This window comes from Lepidothrix coronata, unplaced genomic scaffold (assembly GCF_001604755.1).
Source record: "Lepidothrix coronata isolate B3197 unplaced genomic scaffold, Lepidothrix_coronata-1.0 Scaffold361, whole genome shotgun sequence".
In the NCBI taxonomy this organism is placed as follows: domain Eukaryota; kingdom Metazoa; phylum Chordata; class Aves; order Passeriformes; family Pipridae; genus Lepidothrix; species Lepidothrix coronata.
The window spans coordinates 122,573-134,713 of NW_016690541.1; the positions used below are offsets into that span (position 1 = coordinate 122,573).

General features: G+C 55.3%; 2 protein-coding genes across 3 annotated transcripts in view; one reads left to right on the forward strand and one right to left on the reverse strand.

Moving 5' to 3' along the window:
* Nucleotides 1-1,422, reverse strand: part of PPM1G (protein phosphatase, Mg2+/Mn2+ dependent 1G) — a 15,862-nt gene extending 14,440 nt beyond the window's left edge. The window contains exon 1 of the mRNA XM_017838812.1: nucleotides 969-1,422. Within this exon, the coding sequence (XP_017694301.1) occupies nucleotides 969-1,088 (120 nt within the window). The 5' untranslated portion in view covers nucleotides 1,089-1,422. The remainder of the gene's footprint in view (nucleotides 1-968) is intronic.
* A 246-nt stretch (nucleotides 1,423-1,668) lies between these two features.
* NRBP1 (nuclear receptor binding protein 1) overlaps nucleotides 1,669-12,141 on the forward strand; it is a 33,150-nt gene continuing 22,677 nt past the window's right edge. For both annotated transcript variants that reach the window (XM_017838816.1, XM_017838817.1), the window contains exons 1-2: nucleotides 1,669-1,729; nucleotides 1,918-2,140. In XM_017838816.1, coding sequence (XP_017694305.1) covers nucleotides 1,934-2,140 — 207 coding nt within the window. In that variant the 5' untranslated portion in view covers nucleotides 1,669-1,729; nucleotides 1,918-1,933. The remainder of the gene's footprint in view (nucleotides 1,730-1,917; nucleotides 2,141-12,141) is intronic.

The following is a 12,141-nucleotide window of genomic DNA, read 5'->3' on the forward strand; positions in this document are numbered from 1 at the left end:
CAATAGCATAAGCACCAATTCTGCACCTTCTACCCTGAGAACCAGAGCTCTGGGTTTCACATGCAGAAGGGAGGAAGCACCTGGTCAGTGGTCTGTCACCTGTACTGCTGCCCCACTCCAGCAGTGGTGAAGTGTCTGACAACAGGCTCACGAACCCCTGACAGCCTGAATGGGACACCCCCCCCAGCAGCCACAGAGCCATGAACCAGACACTGAGAGGTGAGACTTGGGGGGCTCCAGAGACCAGGGTTAATTCTTCCTGAATTCAGCTGTGTGTTGGCTGCCCAGAAGGGAAAACGAGCCAGCACATTACTGGTACTCCCAGAGGGTGTGAGGCCCACAGCCCTGCAGGGTCAGCAGCCCCACTCTGCCCTCACACCAACCAGCAGCTTCACAGGGCAGCTCCTGCACGGGGGAGTGCGGGCACATGCCTGGATCCTCAACCAGGTGTGGGCCTGGGGGTAACTCATCTGCCCACACTGAGCCCAGCAAAGCCAGGACTGGCTGTAGGAGACTAAGAGCAACCAGCAGAATTCCTCCTACAAATCTTCCTAGAAATAGATAAAAACAGGGAAGGAGCACAGCAACACACTCACATTTCATTTCAGGAGAGAAACTCAGACATTTTCCCTCAGGATTTCCCCCTCGCTTTCACTCCGCGCTTTGCCCCAAGCACTAAACGCTCCTTCCCTCGGCTTTTTACCCTGAATTCGTCATTGCTCGCGGGAATTTCTCCAGCCGCACGTGCCCCCGCGAACCGCGGGGTCTCTCCCCGTGGGAGCCAGGACACGTGGCTGCCGTAGGGCATTCGGGGAAGGCTGGGGCGGCACCAGTAGAGGCAGAATCCCTCCCTCGCCCTCGGCAGTTCCCGGACCCCCTCGCCGTCGGGGCCTGTCGGCGCAGGACCCCGAGGAGGGCTGGGGGCGAATGCCGCCGCCCCGCCAGACCCGGCGCCCTCAGCCCCTCACCTCCATGGAGACGCGCCATCCCTGCATGGCGCTAAACCCGAAGTGCAGCGGGCGCGGCCCGAGCCCGGCGCCGTCCCCGGAGCTCTTCACCGTGTTGGGCTGCGACAAGTAGGCGCCCATTGCGGCCGCGACGGCCTCGGTCGGTGGCGACCGGCCCGGACCGGACCGGGGGGCGCGGGCGGAGCGCGGGGGCGGCAGGACCTCGCACCGGCGGGCGGCGACCGGAAGTCGCGCGGCCGGAAGCGCGGCCGCCGGAAGCGCGGACCATAGAGAGGCAGCCAGAGCGGCACCGCGGCCCGCTCCGCCTCGGGACGTCCTACACGGATTGCCGCTGGCTTCGAGCTGCCTTGTAGCTCCTTCGGGGGAACAGGGGACTCGGTACCGGCTGAAGCCGCGCGGCCTCCCGGGGACCGGTGCCAGACCTGCCCCTTCCCCAGAGAGGGGCTCGCGCGCACCTGGCGCATTATATGCGCTCTGCCGAGAACACCAACCAATCAGCGGCGCTGGCGGCTCCTTATCGCGCTCCCATTGGCTGCCGCACGGGTCGGCCCCGCCCCCTCACGGTCCTTCCCGGCCCGGCCCGCAGAGCGCCCCCTGCCTTTCGACTCCTCGCGGGGCCCCGCCCGCCGGCCATTGGCGGGCGCTGACGCGGCGCTCCGGGCGCTGATTGGCTGCGTGGAGGCCCCGCCCCGCCCGGCGCGTTACGCAGCGCGGCGGTTGCGGCGGGGACGCGCTCGGGGCCAGGAGGTGCCGCAGGCCCGGTAAGTGTGCGGCCCCCGCCTCTCGCCCCCCGCCGCGCCCACCACCGGCTCGGCCGGGCGCTGCCAGTAGGCCCGGGGCGCGGTCCCGGCTGACCGGCCTGGCAGGCGCGGCCCGGCCCGGTCCGGTCCGGCCCGGTGGGCCCGGCCTGGCCTCCCGCCGCGCCTCACGGGCCGCGCCTCTCCCGCAGGGTGTGCGACCGCAGCATGTCGGAAGGCGAGTCCAAGCAGGTGCCGAGCAGCGGCTCGGACCCCAAACCGGAGCCCGCGTCGTCTGGCCCGGGGATGACCTCGGTGTCTGCGCCGGTGACTTCCGCGGCGCCTCCGGAGGAGGAGGAGGAGGAGGAGAGCGAGGACGAGTCCGAGATCCTGGAAGAGTCGCCGTGCGGCCGCTGGCAGAAGCGGCGCGAGGAGGTCAGTGCCGGGGGCCGGTTCCCGAGGCGGGAGTGCGGATCGGACCGGGCCGGGGGGGGCTCGGGCAGCCGCTTGTCCCGCCCCGCTGGGTCCTTCTGCCGCCTGTCCCCGTGTCAGTCGGGCCCCGGGCCGGAGGTCCGTCACGCTCCCGAGAGGCAGGGGGGTGGGTGGCCCTTTGCCAGCCGAGGGGCCGCCGTTCCTCGTGCCCGAAGCGTCCCGGCTGGAGCGCAGCCGGTGCTGCCTTCGCCTGCCGCAGGCCGGTGTCGCGGCCAGCTGTTGCTGCTGTGGAGCAGGGAGTGGCTCGCGTTTCGTGGATCTTTGCTTCTGGGAATGGTGAAGAGCAGTAGCTACATAGTCCTTGGTGCTTGCTGGGGAGTACCTGCCACCGAGGCTTATCAGCTTTTGAATCCTTGCTTTTGGTTTGCTTGGGCTTCTGCAGTGAGGATAAAGCACAGTCAGCTCACACAGGCTCGTTTGGTGACCTGTCCTACTTGCCCCCACTGCTCGATGCTTGTGCTGGCAGTGTGCGCCGTGAAGGCACAAGGAGATTAGATCGTGTTGTTTGGGACCTCTCCCTTTTTCCGCTCGTTGCTGGGTCCTGTTTTTCTTACTGGGGGCTGTCTGCACGAACTGGTTGCTGCTCTGTGCTGGCGCAGTGCCCCTGCCCTGGCTGGGCAGGCTGTGCAGCCCTGGCAGGTGCTGACAGACAGACAACGCGCTGCGGCACAAGTGCTGAGCACGGGCGTTTGTCTGCTTTGTCCCTCGCTGCAGACACGGGCAGTGCAAACGCTGGTGGTGGTTAGAGTCATTTGTTCTGGTGTGAATTTGGAGGTCAAAGTAAGGTCAGGGATTCCCCACAGTTCTTCACCTTTGCTTGCTGAGAGCTATCGTGGTTTGGGTTAACATGAGCCAAGCCCTGGCATGGTGTGGTCAGAATGTACCTTTTCTGGTGGGGCTGTGCAGATTAGTTACAAGGAGAGGGTGTCAATGTGAAGCTCTGGTGCTGCCCTCCACAATATATTCCTTACCTGAAGTGCTTTATCTTGTGCTCTGTGCCGAACTGGCATATGTTGGAGACCAAAGCTGGTTTGTTTGTGTCGTCCTTTCAGTGTGTTTTATCTGGTACTGATCATTTTGACACAGAAAGAGAAATTTCCTTCCAGGCTTTTCTGTGCTCTCCTACATGTCAAGTAAGATTTGAGAGGCTCAAGTATTTTCTTTGGATTTGACTTCCCCCCTCTGCAGACAGATTAGGACCCAGACACAAGAAATTAATTGAAATTTCAGCGTGGCTAAATGACTGGCTTGTGGCTTCAGGCTGCCATAGAGATCCGAGCTCTGCTCCACCCCGCAGGTTGAGGGATGGGTGTCAGGGACATTGTTGTTGGGTGATCTGGGTGAGCTCGGGGCTGCTGCTCACCAGTGAGGGCTGCACCAACTGCTCTCTGACAAGGAGTGAGTAACACACATTGCTGTGACCCTGCACTGAAATCCTGGTGTATCTCAGGATTTCACATGTGAATTTGTGGCTCGATGAGCCCTGAGCTTGCGGAGAGGCTTTTGTTCCCTGAACCGCGTGACATCAGACTCTCTTTGCCATCTTCAGCATTTGGACTGATCTGCTCCCCAGAGTAAATTCTCCCACTGCTGTTGTCCCAGCATGAAATTTATTTGAATAACAGCTTTACTTTCTGAGCATCCCAGAGCAAAGTGCCCCTTGTCCTGGGGAGGTGTGACGACTCCATCTGCACCGGTTTTTCTGGTCAGCGCAGCACATGGGCAGGCTCTTACTTGATACCCCTCGAAGGGAGGGGGTGGAAAAGGGAGGTGCTGACCTCTCCTCGGTGATGCAATCCTGATCCTTTATCATGGCAGTATCTCCTGAATGCTGGGTTAGGTGGCACCGTGGAAGCAAGGAGATGTGATAACCATGGAGAGGAATGGGCGGAGTGACTGTGTGCTGCCTGTGCTCTGCTGCTCCCCAGGTACTCTTTCCCGCTTTGCTCTGAGCACCGTGCTTGGATGTGCACTTGGGAATACAGTGGCCTGGCCTCACTTTTAAAAAAAATGGACTATATTTTGCTAGCCATCGACTGTTTGTGATGACCTCGCTGCAGCAGAGGTGGGGCTGTGCAGGCAGTGCAGAGAGGGCCCGTGAGCCGTGGGGAGCGAGCTGCCTGTGAGCCGGGGAGTGTCGGTGCCTGTTTACCCAAACGAGCAGATTTCGGCGAGACGGTGCCCCCGTTGCCGGTCCCGGGCACGGAACGGTCTTGGAGCGGCAGGACGGCCTGCGCTGGCCGTGCCGGCCCCGCACGTCCCGGCCGCTTGCTCCTGGTCCGGTGGAAGCGGCCTTAGGCCCTCCCGAGCGCCCCAGGACCGGGACCGGGACCGGGACCGGGACCGGGACCGGGGCGGTGCCGGGGGGGCGGGGCGGGGCGGGGCCTGCGGGGCGCCCAAGCCGGCCAATGGCAGGTGGCGGGGAGAGTTACATCACCGGCAGCGGCGCCCATTGGCTGCGGCCCGCGCTGGCCACGCCCTCGGGCCGGTGTCGGGCCCCGGGAAGGGGCGGCCTGGCCTGGCCGAGCGGCCGCTGCCGCAGCCAACTTACGGTCATAGTTTAGCGCCAGCCGCCTGGGCTGAGCTGCGTCCTCTAATAAACCTGAAAATACGTGGGTTCCCAAGGGGAGGTGGTGCTGGGCACAAGTCTGCGCGGGGAGCGGAGCAGCTGGGGCGCGGCACGCAGGAAAGGAACCCAAGCGACTCGGGCGCCGGTCGGCAGCAGTTCTGCCAGAGCAAGCGTGTGCCTGGGCACTGAGAGGGCAAAGCCCATCCTGGGATTCCGAGCCGAATCCCGCTCTGGAATTGTGCCCACGGCCCAGGTTCCTGTCCTGACACACACATGAGTGAGGCCTTACACGGGGATCTTGTTCCGTGGCAGAGGCACAGGGCGAGGCTCCATGGCACGAGGGCAGGGCGGTCACGGGGCTGATGGGCTCTCCCAGCCCGTGCTCACCTGTCTCCCTTCTGACTGCTCTCCCTGACAAACCATCTCCTCTGTTTCTGTTGTCCTCCTGTGACACTCCATGCCCTTCTTGCAGGCAGCATGCATGCATAACTTATTTTTCTTGGGTTGTCCAAGTATCATCAGAATTATCTGCTGTGCCTCCTGGGAATAGAAACTTCCTAACGGAGCTGAATTGCAGCACCACATTGACAGGTCAGGTTTAGCCTCCTGCAGCTGGCTCGTGGGGAACCTGAAACTGAGAGCTTGGTGCCTGCTGTCCCTGGGAGCTACACAGCTCACATGCAACAGTGGCCCAACATAACTGTAGGAAAAGTTGTGCTCTGCTGCAGCAGAATCTTTATTTTTAGCTCAGTGTTATGGTGTTGGGCTTGGCAAGCTCATGTGAGCAGGAGAGGCTCAACCCTTCCCAGGTGGGAATGTCCTGGGTGTGACAGCTGCCTATTGACCACATTTCTTTCTGTACCTTTTCTACATAGGAAGACACCATGTGACTGCATGAACCAAGACTTTATAAGAAATACTTTGCTGACATCTTTGTAATGTGCTTTGGTAAATAACCCTTTCAGTGCTGTTGAGGGAATCTATGTTACACTGTGGATGTGGGCACAAGTGGGTCCCCTTTTGGGGGTGTGTGTGAGCGTGTCTGTCATAGTGAAGAGGGAAGAGGCTGGACAGGCCTGGGTGGGCCTGGCTGCCCCTTCCACAGGCTCCTCGTGAGGCACAGCCTGGAGTGATGTCGCTCTCCTCGAATGCTGCTGCGCTCCCTGGCACAGAGGGCTTTGTGAGGATGTGAAGCGTGGCACGTGGAGCAGAAAAGGAAGATAATGGGAGAAAGAGCACTGATCTCTGCTTAAATACCTTCGCCCTTTCCCAGAGGATATGTCAGGCTGCTCAAGAGCAGCGGGAGAACCTTGTGTCCTTCCCTGGAAACTCACCTTGGTGCTGATTGCACCGTCCTGCGCTGAGAGTGGGCACAGGGATTGTGCTTCTGTCCCACAGGTTCTAAAGCGTTGAGGGGATTTTTGGGATGGCTGAAGGTGATGTTTCAGTTCTTGATAGCCATCAGTGACCTCGTGGCTGTCTTGTTCTGTGCCTGATGTGTTATTGGCTCTTTTGGAAGCTTGGCTGCTGGAGCACTTTCCATGTTCTGCCCCACTGCAGTGACTGCTGAAATCAGGAGGTTCCTTTCTGCTTCATCCCTGGGGACACACCTCGTGTGTCAGTGTGACTGTGCATGCAGTGGTTGCCATGCTAATTAATTCTTGGTTTTGTCTCTGGGGTTTTCCACTGTCAAGTAACTAGATTAAAGCTCAGTCCTTCCAAGCTTCCCTTACAGGGGTGTGTGGACTAGGACAGGGTAATGGAGTTCCATGTGGCCCTGGATGTCATGTCAGGTGCAAAACTTGGGGAGCAGAGTTTGAGGCAGTATGTGCTGTGCCTGTGAGTGTGTCCTAGTCCAGTCTTGCTGTTCTTCATTGGGTACTGTTACTGGAAGTTCAGAAAATTAATTCAGGTAGCACCACTGCCATTTGTTTGCTTCTCTTTTCCTATGAAGGATCTGGGTGTCATTTGGATTGGCACTTCCCAGCTATTGATGGCTGGGTGTTACAGCTGGATTTCAGTGCTTGGAAAGAAACTTGCTGAGGTAGTAAAAGATAAGCACCAGTTTGTCTTTTCCTATCACACATCTGAGTTTCTGTGGGTGGGAAAGGGATACATCATTCCTGGGAAAGGTGGCATTTGAGGTGCTCTGAGTGTTGGGTTCTGCTGCTGGAAGGAAGACGGGCTGCAGAGACTCTCCAAGCAAGCTGGTGCTCGGAGAGCTGCCAGCTCCCTGACAGGCTTTGGCAATGGACCTGGGTTTTTTCCAGCTGATGGAGAAAACTAATGCCATGCTGTAGTTTTTATGGTGTTCCTTGACCATAGGGAAGATACTCAGAAGAGGGAGTTTGTGCAGCCTTTTAACGTTTTTATTGGCTCGTGTGGGGGCTTTCTGGAAGGAACGAACCCTCGGGATGTGCCTGAATGAGCTGAGGGGCACTTAAGGGTGCAGAGGGGACTGAGCCTTTGTCACAGCCCTGTTCTGTCCTTGCTCACAGACTGTGACAGACAGCTGGCACTCGCTCCATGTGGCTGTGGCGGGGAGCAGGGGCGGCTGGCTGCCGCTTTCCCAGCGCTCCCGGGAGGCTGGAGGTGCTGGTCACCCTCTACCGAGGGATGGGGTTCACTCTGCATTCCTTACACAGCTGTTCTAAAAATACCACGGCCTGTGCAGCAGCACTGAAACCTTCCCTTGTCGGCCCTCTGCCTCTCAGCCCTGCCTCGGGAAGCCCAGGCAGCAATCGTGACAGCTGCCATGGGTTTGGTGGAGCTCAGGCTGGGGGAGTGGGTTTGGTGGGGCTCAGTCTGGGGAAGAGGCTTCCTGCTGGGCCACCAGACAGGAGAGGCCATGTGCTGCTGCTGCCTCTGACTCCATGTCCTGCCTGCGGGGAGCCTGCACGGCAAATCCTGATGGACAGAGGCACAGCCATACCTACGTTAGGCATGGGAGCGTGGTGCTTTTACAAGCATCTCATGGCAACATGGATGACAGGAATAGCTGTATCCTGTTTCTACTTATCAGTGTTCAGGAAAAATCCCATTTCAGGTCTTTAGTACCTGTCTCACAGAAGAGCAGGATGGGCTAGAGCAGAACGGGAACAGCTCACTTGGTGTTTATTCTGTCTGGATTGCTTGTTTATTTTGAAGCACCAAGTGAAACTTGGGCTTGCAGTAGGCAATTTGTATTCATTTCTGGTGTCCATTAAATAGATGGGAATGATGCCTGTCTCCCTGTGGGGTATTTGGCACTGGTGGGACTGCACCTCAAATCCTGGGTGCAGTTCTGGGCCCCTCATGACAAGAAAGATATTAAGGGGCTGGAGCGTGTGCAGGGAAGGGAAGGGAGCTGGGAAGGGGCTGGAGCAGCAGGAGCAGCTGAGGGAGCTGGGGGGGCTCAGCCTGGAGAAGAGGGAGGCTCAGGGGGGACCTTCTGGCTCTGCAACTCCCTGACAGGAGGGGGGAGCTGGGGGGGTTGGGCTCTGCTCCCAGGGAACAAGGGACAGGATGAGAGGGAACATCCTCAAGCTGTGCCAGGGGAGGGTCAGGTTGGGTATTAGGGAAAATTCCTTCCCTTAAAGTGCTGTCCAGCCCTGGCACAGCTGCCCACGGCAGGGTTGGAGTCCCCATCTCTGGAGGGATTTAAAAGCCATGTGGATGTGGCCCTTGGGGACATGGATTAGTGGTGGCCTTGGCAGTGCTGGGGGAGCAGTTGGACTCGGTGGTCTGAGAGGGCTTTTCCAGCCTCGGCGACTCTGTATCCAGAGCAGTGCTGCTGCTGTTCAGAGCACCTTGACTCCTGTCATACTTTTGTGGGTTTTTTAAGTTGTTGATCTACTGCCTGGGGGGAATTTGTAGTGAGGTCTGTCCTGTGGTGTGTTGTTTAGCCAGAACTGTTCAAGTGCTTTTGGAGAGGCTGGATGGCCACTGGGCGACAGCCTCCGGGGTGGTGGCCTGGCACAGTCTGTGTGACACAGTGCTGTGGCTCAAAACTCACCCTTTTGCTGCAGAGCAGCTGTGGCTCTGGCCTGGGCTCCGTGCAGAATGTCCTGGCTCGCAGTGAGGTCCAGCTCAGTGGGCCAGCGCGGAGCAGGACCAGCGGGAAGCGACAGGGACACGTCCTGCCTGTGCTAAAAAGTGTGTCAGGTTCTGACTCGTCTCTCAGCACCACATCTCCTGAGCTGGTGCAGGGCAGTGTAGTTACAAGCGAGGGCAAGCTGTAACACATGGAGGACTTTAACCCTCTCTTTAAATGGTCCAGATGTGCCTGTTGGGTTAACAGATGAGCTTCTCGCAGATGTGTTTGATCTCGTTACTTGTCGCAGCATGTTTGGAAGAACCAATTATTATATTGCTGATGGTCACATTGTCTTTTCCTTACACTTTAGTTGCTGTGTGGGTTGGTTTGTACAGCCATGGTAATAATCAATATGTTCCTTTCCTTACCAGTGTTATGTTACAGTGGTGATTTTAATTTTCTTGTCGAATTAACACCTTTCAAGCATTTTGCTACTATAATTGCCAAGGCCAGTGTGTCAGTTTAATTAAAACTTGAAGTAGGATTGCTTCTTTGCTTTGTTGGATTTCTTTTGCTTTTTCCTGCAGTGGATCTGGCATTCTTTATTGTGTTACACTCTGAATTAGCCTCAGATCCCAGAGAGCCCTTTTTGTTCTGTTGCTGGTGGTAAATCTGCTGCTTTTTGTTTCCCCACAGCTCAGGCAGAAGCTGAGCTCCACGTGGCCCAGCTGCTGGCTCTGGGGTTCTCTTATCTCTGGTCCCAAGAGTTTGCCAGCTGGTTGGGTAGAGCTTTGATCCCTTTCTCTGGCCTTAACAAGTGGCCAGGGAAACTCATTATCATATTCATGCTACTCTGAACCAGACCCGAGGCTTCTTGTGAGGGTCTGGCCTGATGTGCTGCCACTCCCCATCTCTTCAATGTGCAATTCCATTCCTTACTGATATTTTAGTTATTATGGGCTTTTTTCCAGTTTTTATACCTTTTTTTTCTAGATTATAAATAATCACTGTCACTTGTGGCTTAGGCTGTATTTGTTTTTTTGTTTAATTGACAGATTATGTGAACTACAGAATGTCTCTCCAAAAGTCTGTGTTCTTTCAGTGATAGATATCCAGATGTTTGAGAGCTATAGAAAAAATACGCCTTGGACAATTGAAATAACTTGCCAAAGGGAGATGTAGCTTCCAGATTTTTTCCCCTTAGAGCTGTTATGCCACTTCCCCCATTCCCCTTTAAGTAATTAAATTCACTTGAATTCCTCTTGAGTTTCCTTGCCTCTTGCATACACAGACACAGAGCTGTGTTAGTACCTCTGTGGTGTGGAGCTGCTTCCTTTGCTGTGCTGTGGAAATTCAGGCTAAGCTGGGCTCAGGTCACTTCTCCCTCAGAGTGTAAAAAGCTGCCTAGTCTGTGGGCTCTGGGACAGACACCGGAGCGATACATTATGTCCATGCTTTCTTGAGGGCTTAGGATTCTGCTTTGCCGAGCACGGAGAGGGATGTGGAACAGGGATTTGGCAACCTGAACCCAGGAGGAATCAGCTATTGCCTTTCAGTTGTCTGTCTGCATTTTTCCCCTTTTACTCTTCTGCCCAGGCTGTCGAATCTCCTCAGGAACTGAGAATTGCCATCGGTGATGTCAGCTGGGTTTGGTGTCTTGAGTCATATCTGGTGCCCTGGAATATTGCCTATGAGTCATGGAAATAATTTACGCTTGTTGAGCTTGGCCAGAAGTGGGAGATGTGGCAAGTCCACAGCCCCTGGCTGTGTTATCGGGGCAGATTTTGAGTAGCTGCCAGTACTTGAGGACTTAGTTAATCCAGTAAAGCTGGGAGTCTTTCAATAGAGGGCCTTTAACAGTTGGTCTCGGGGATTTGGAGGTCTTTTCCAACCTTAATGTTTCTGTGAATAGGCAGCAAGCGTGATGAAAGAAGAGAATCCAGAGGGGTGAACGGGCACTGGGTGTCAGTGTGGTTGCTGTTACCTTGTTCCCTGCACTGGCTCACACACACCTGCCTTTCTGCTGCCTGGGGCTTGTTTAAAATTGCTAAAGTTAAAGCCTTTTGTCATTCAGCTTTAGTAAATGTACTGGGCATTTTTATACTGCTATTATCCCTAAGATATTGCTTATACTACGATTTGAAGGAAAAATGTTCTATCCCTAATTATCTCTTTTTCTTTCAGCTTTCTTTAATCATGAAACATAAGAGGCCTGGCCTGGTATTTAGATGTTGGTGTCAGTGTATAAGTATACATGTGTATATATATATATATATATATAAAACCCCCCAAGTTTTTAAGATCACTGTGAACATCATATTAAACCAAAACTCAGTTCTTTCACCCCTCAGTTATGCAGGTGGCTCAGGTGGAAGGGAGCAGGGTAATTCACGTATAGCTGTCATCTCCTGTGATAGTTTTCAATAGTTATTTTCCATAGCTCAGGCTGTCCTTATATAATTATGACCTGTATTCCTTATTTCTGCCTGTGCCACGCCTTGCAGCTGGTTGTGTCACACTCATTTACTGCTCAGTTGCTGGAGAAATCTGCATCACTCTGTTTTTACTGTGCTCAATGTCATTTGTCACTGGAGTGTGTCACCTGCAGTGTCAGAGTATTGACTGTCATCGTGCTTCTTTGGATTCCCCTGGGAGATCACAAAGAACGTCACTTGTATTGGTGGACTGTCACTCTGTGTTGTTGGGCTGCTGAAGGAGTAGAACGGGGTAGAGCAGTTCAGCTGGAATGATGAAATTGGGTAAATTTGATCGTGTGAAAGTGGCTGCCAAGGGAGGAGGGACTTTTGAGGGAGCTCTTATATGTGGTGAGAAGGTTCCAGCAAATGGGATGCTGATGGGGTCCCTAGCGAGGGAAGAGAAAGTAACAGTGTGAGAAGGAAGAGCTGTGAAATGGCCAGGACTTAGAGGGGATAGAAGTGGAAGATGAGTCTGGATTTGCCATGCAAATCTCTGTTAGCTGTTACCTCAGGGGGAAATTGGATCAGCTGAAAGCTGCCAAGCCTGGTAATGAGCACCAAGGCTGCCAGAGTTCAAGGAGCATTTGGACATTGCTCTCAGGCACACGGTGGGATTCTTGGGGTTGTCCTGTGCAGGGCCAGGAGCTGGACTTCAATGATCCTTGTGGGTCCTTTCTAACTCAGGATATCCGGTGATTCTCTGAAGTGATTCTAGGTGTGTGGCCAGTTGATGGGAACAGTAATTGTTGCTGTTTGACCATTAGAAGGTAAATTCTACCCTCTTGTCCTCTCTGAGTGCTTTGGGATGGGAATCCAGTTCCATCACCACACATTGCTTGGTGCAGTGGGATGTTCACCATGACTGTGCCTGTCAAAGACATTA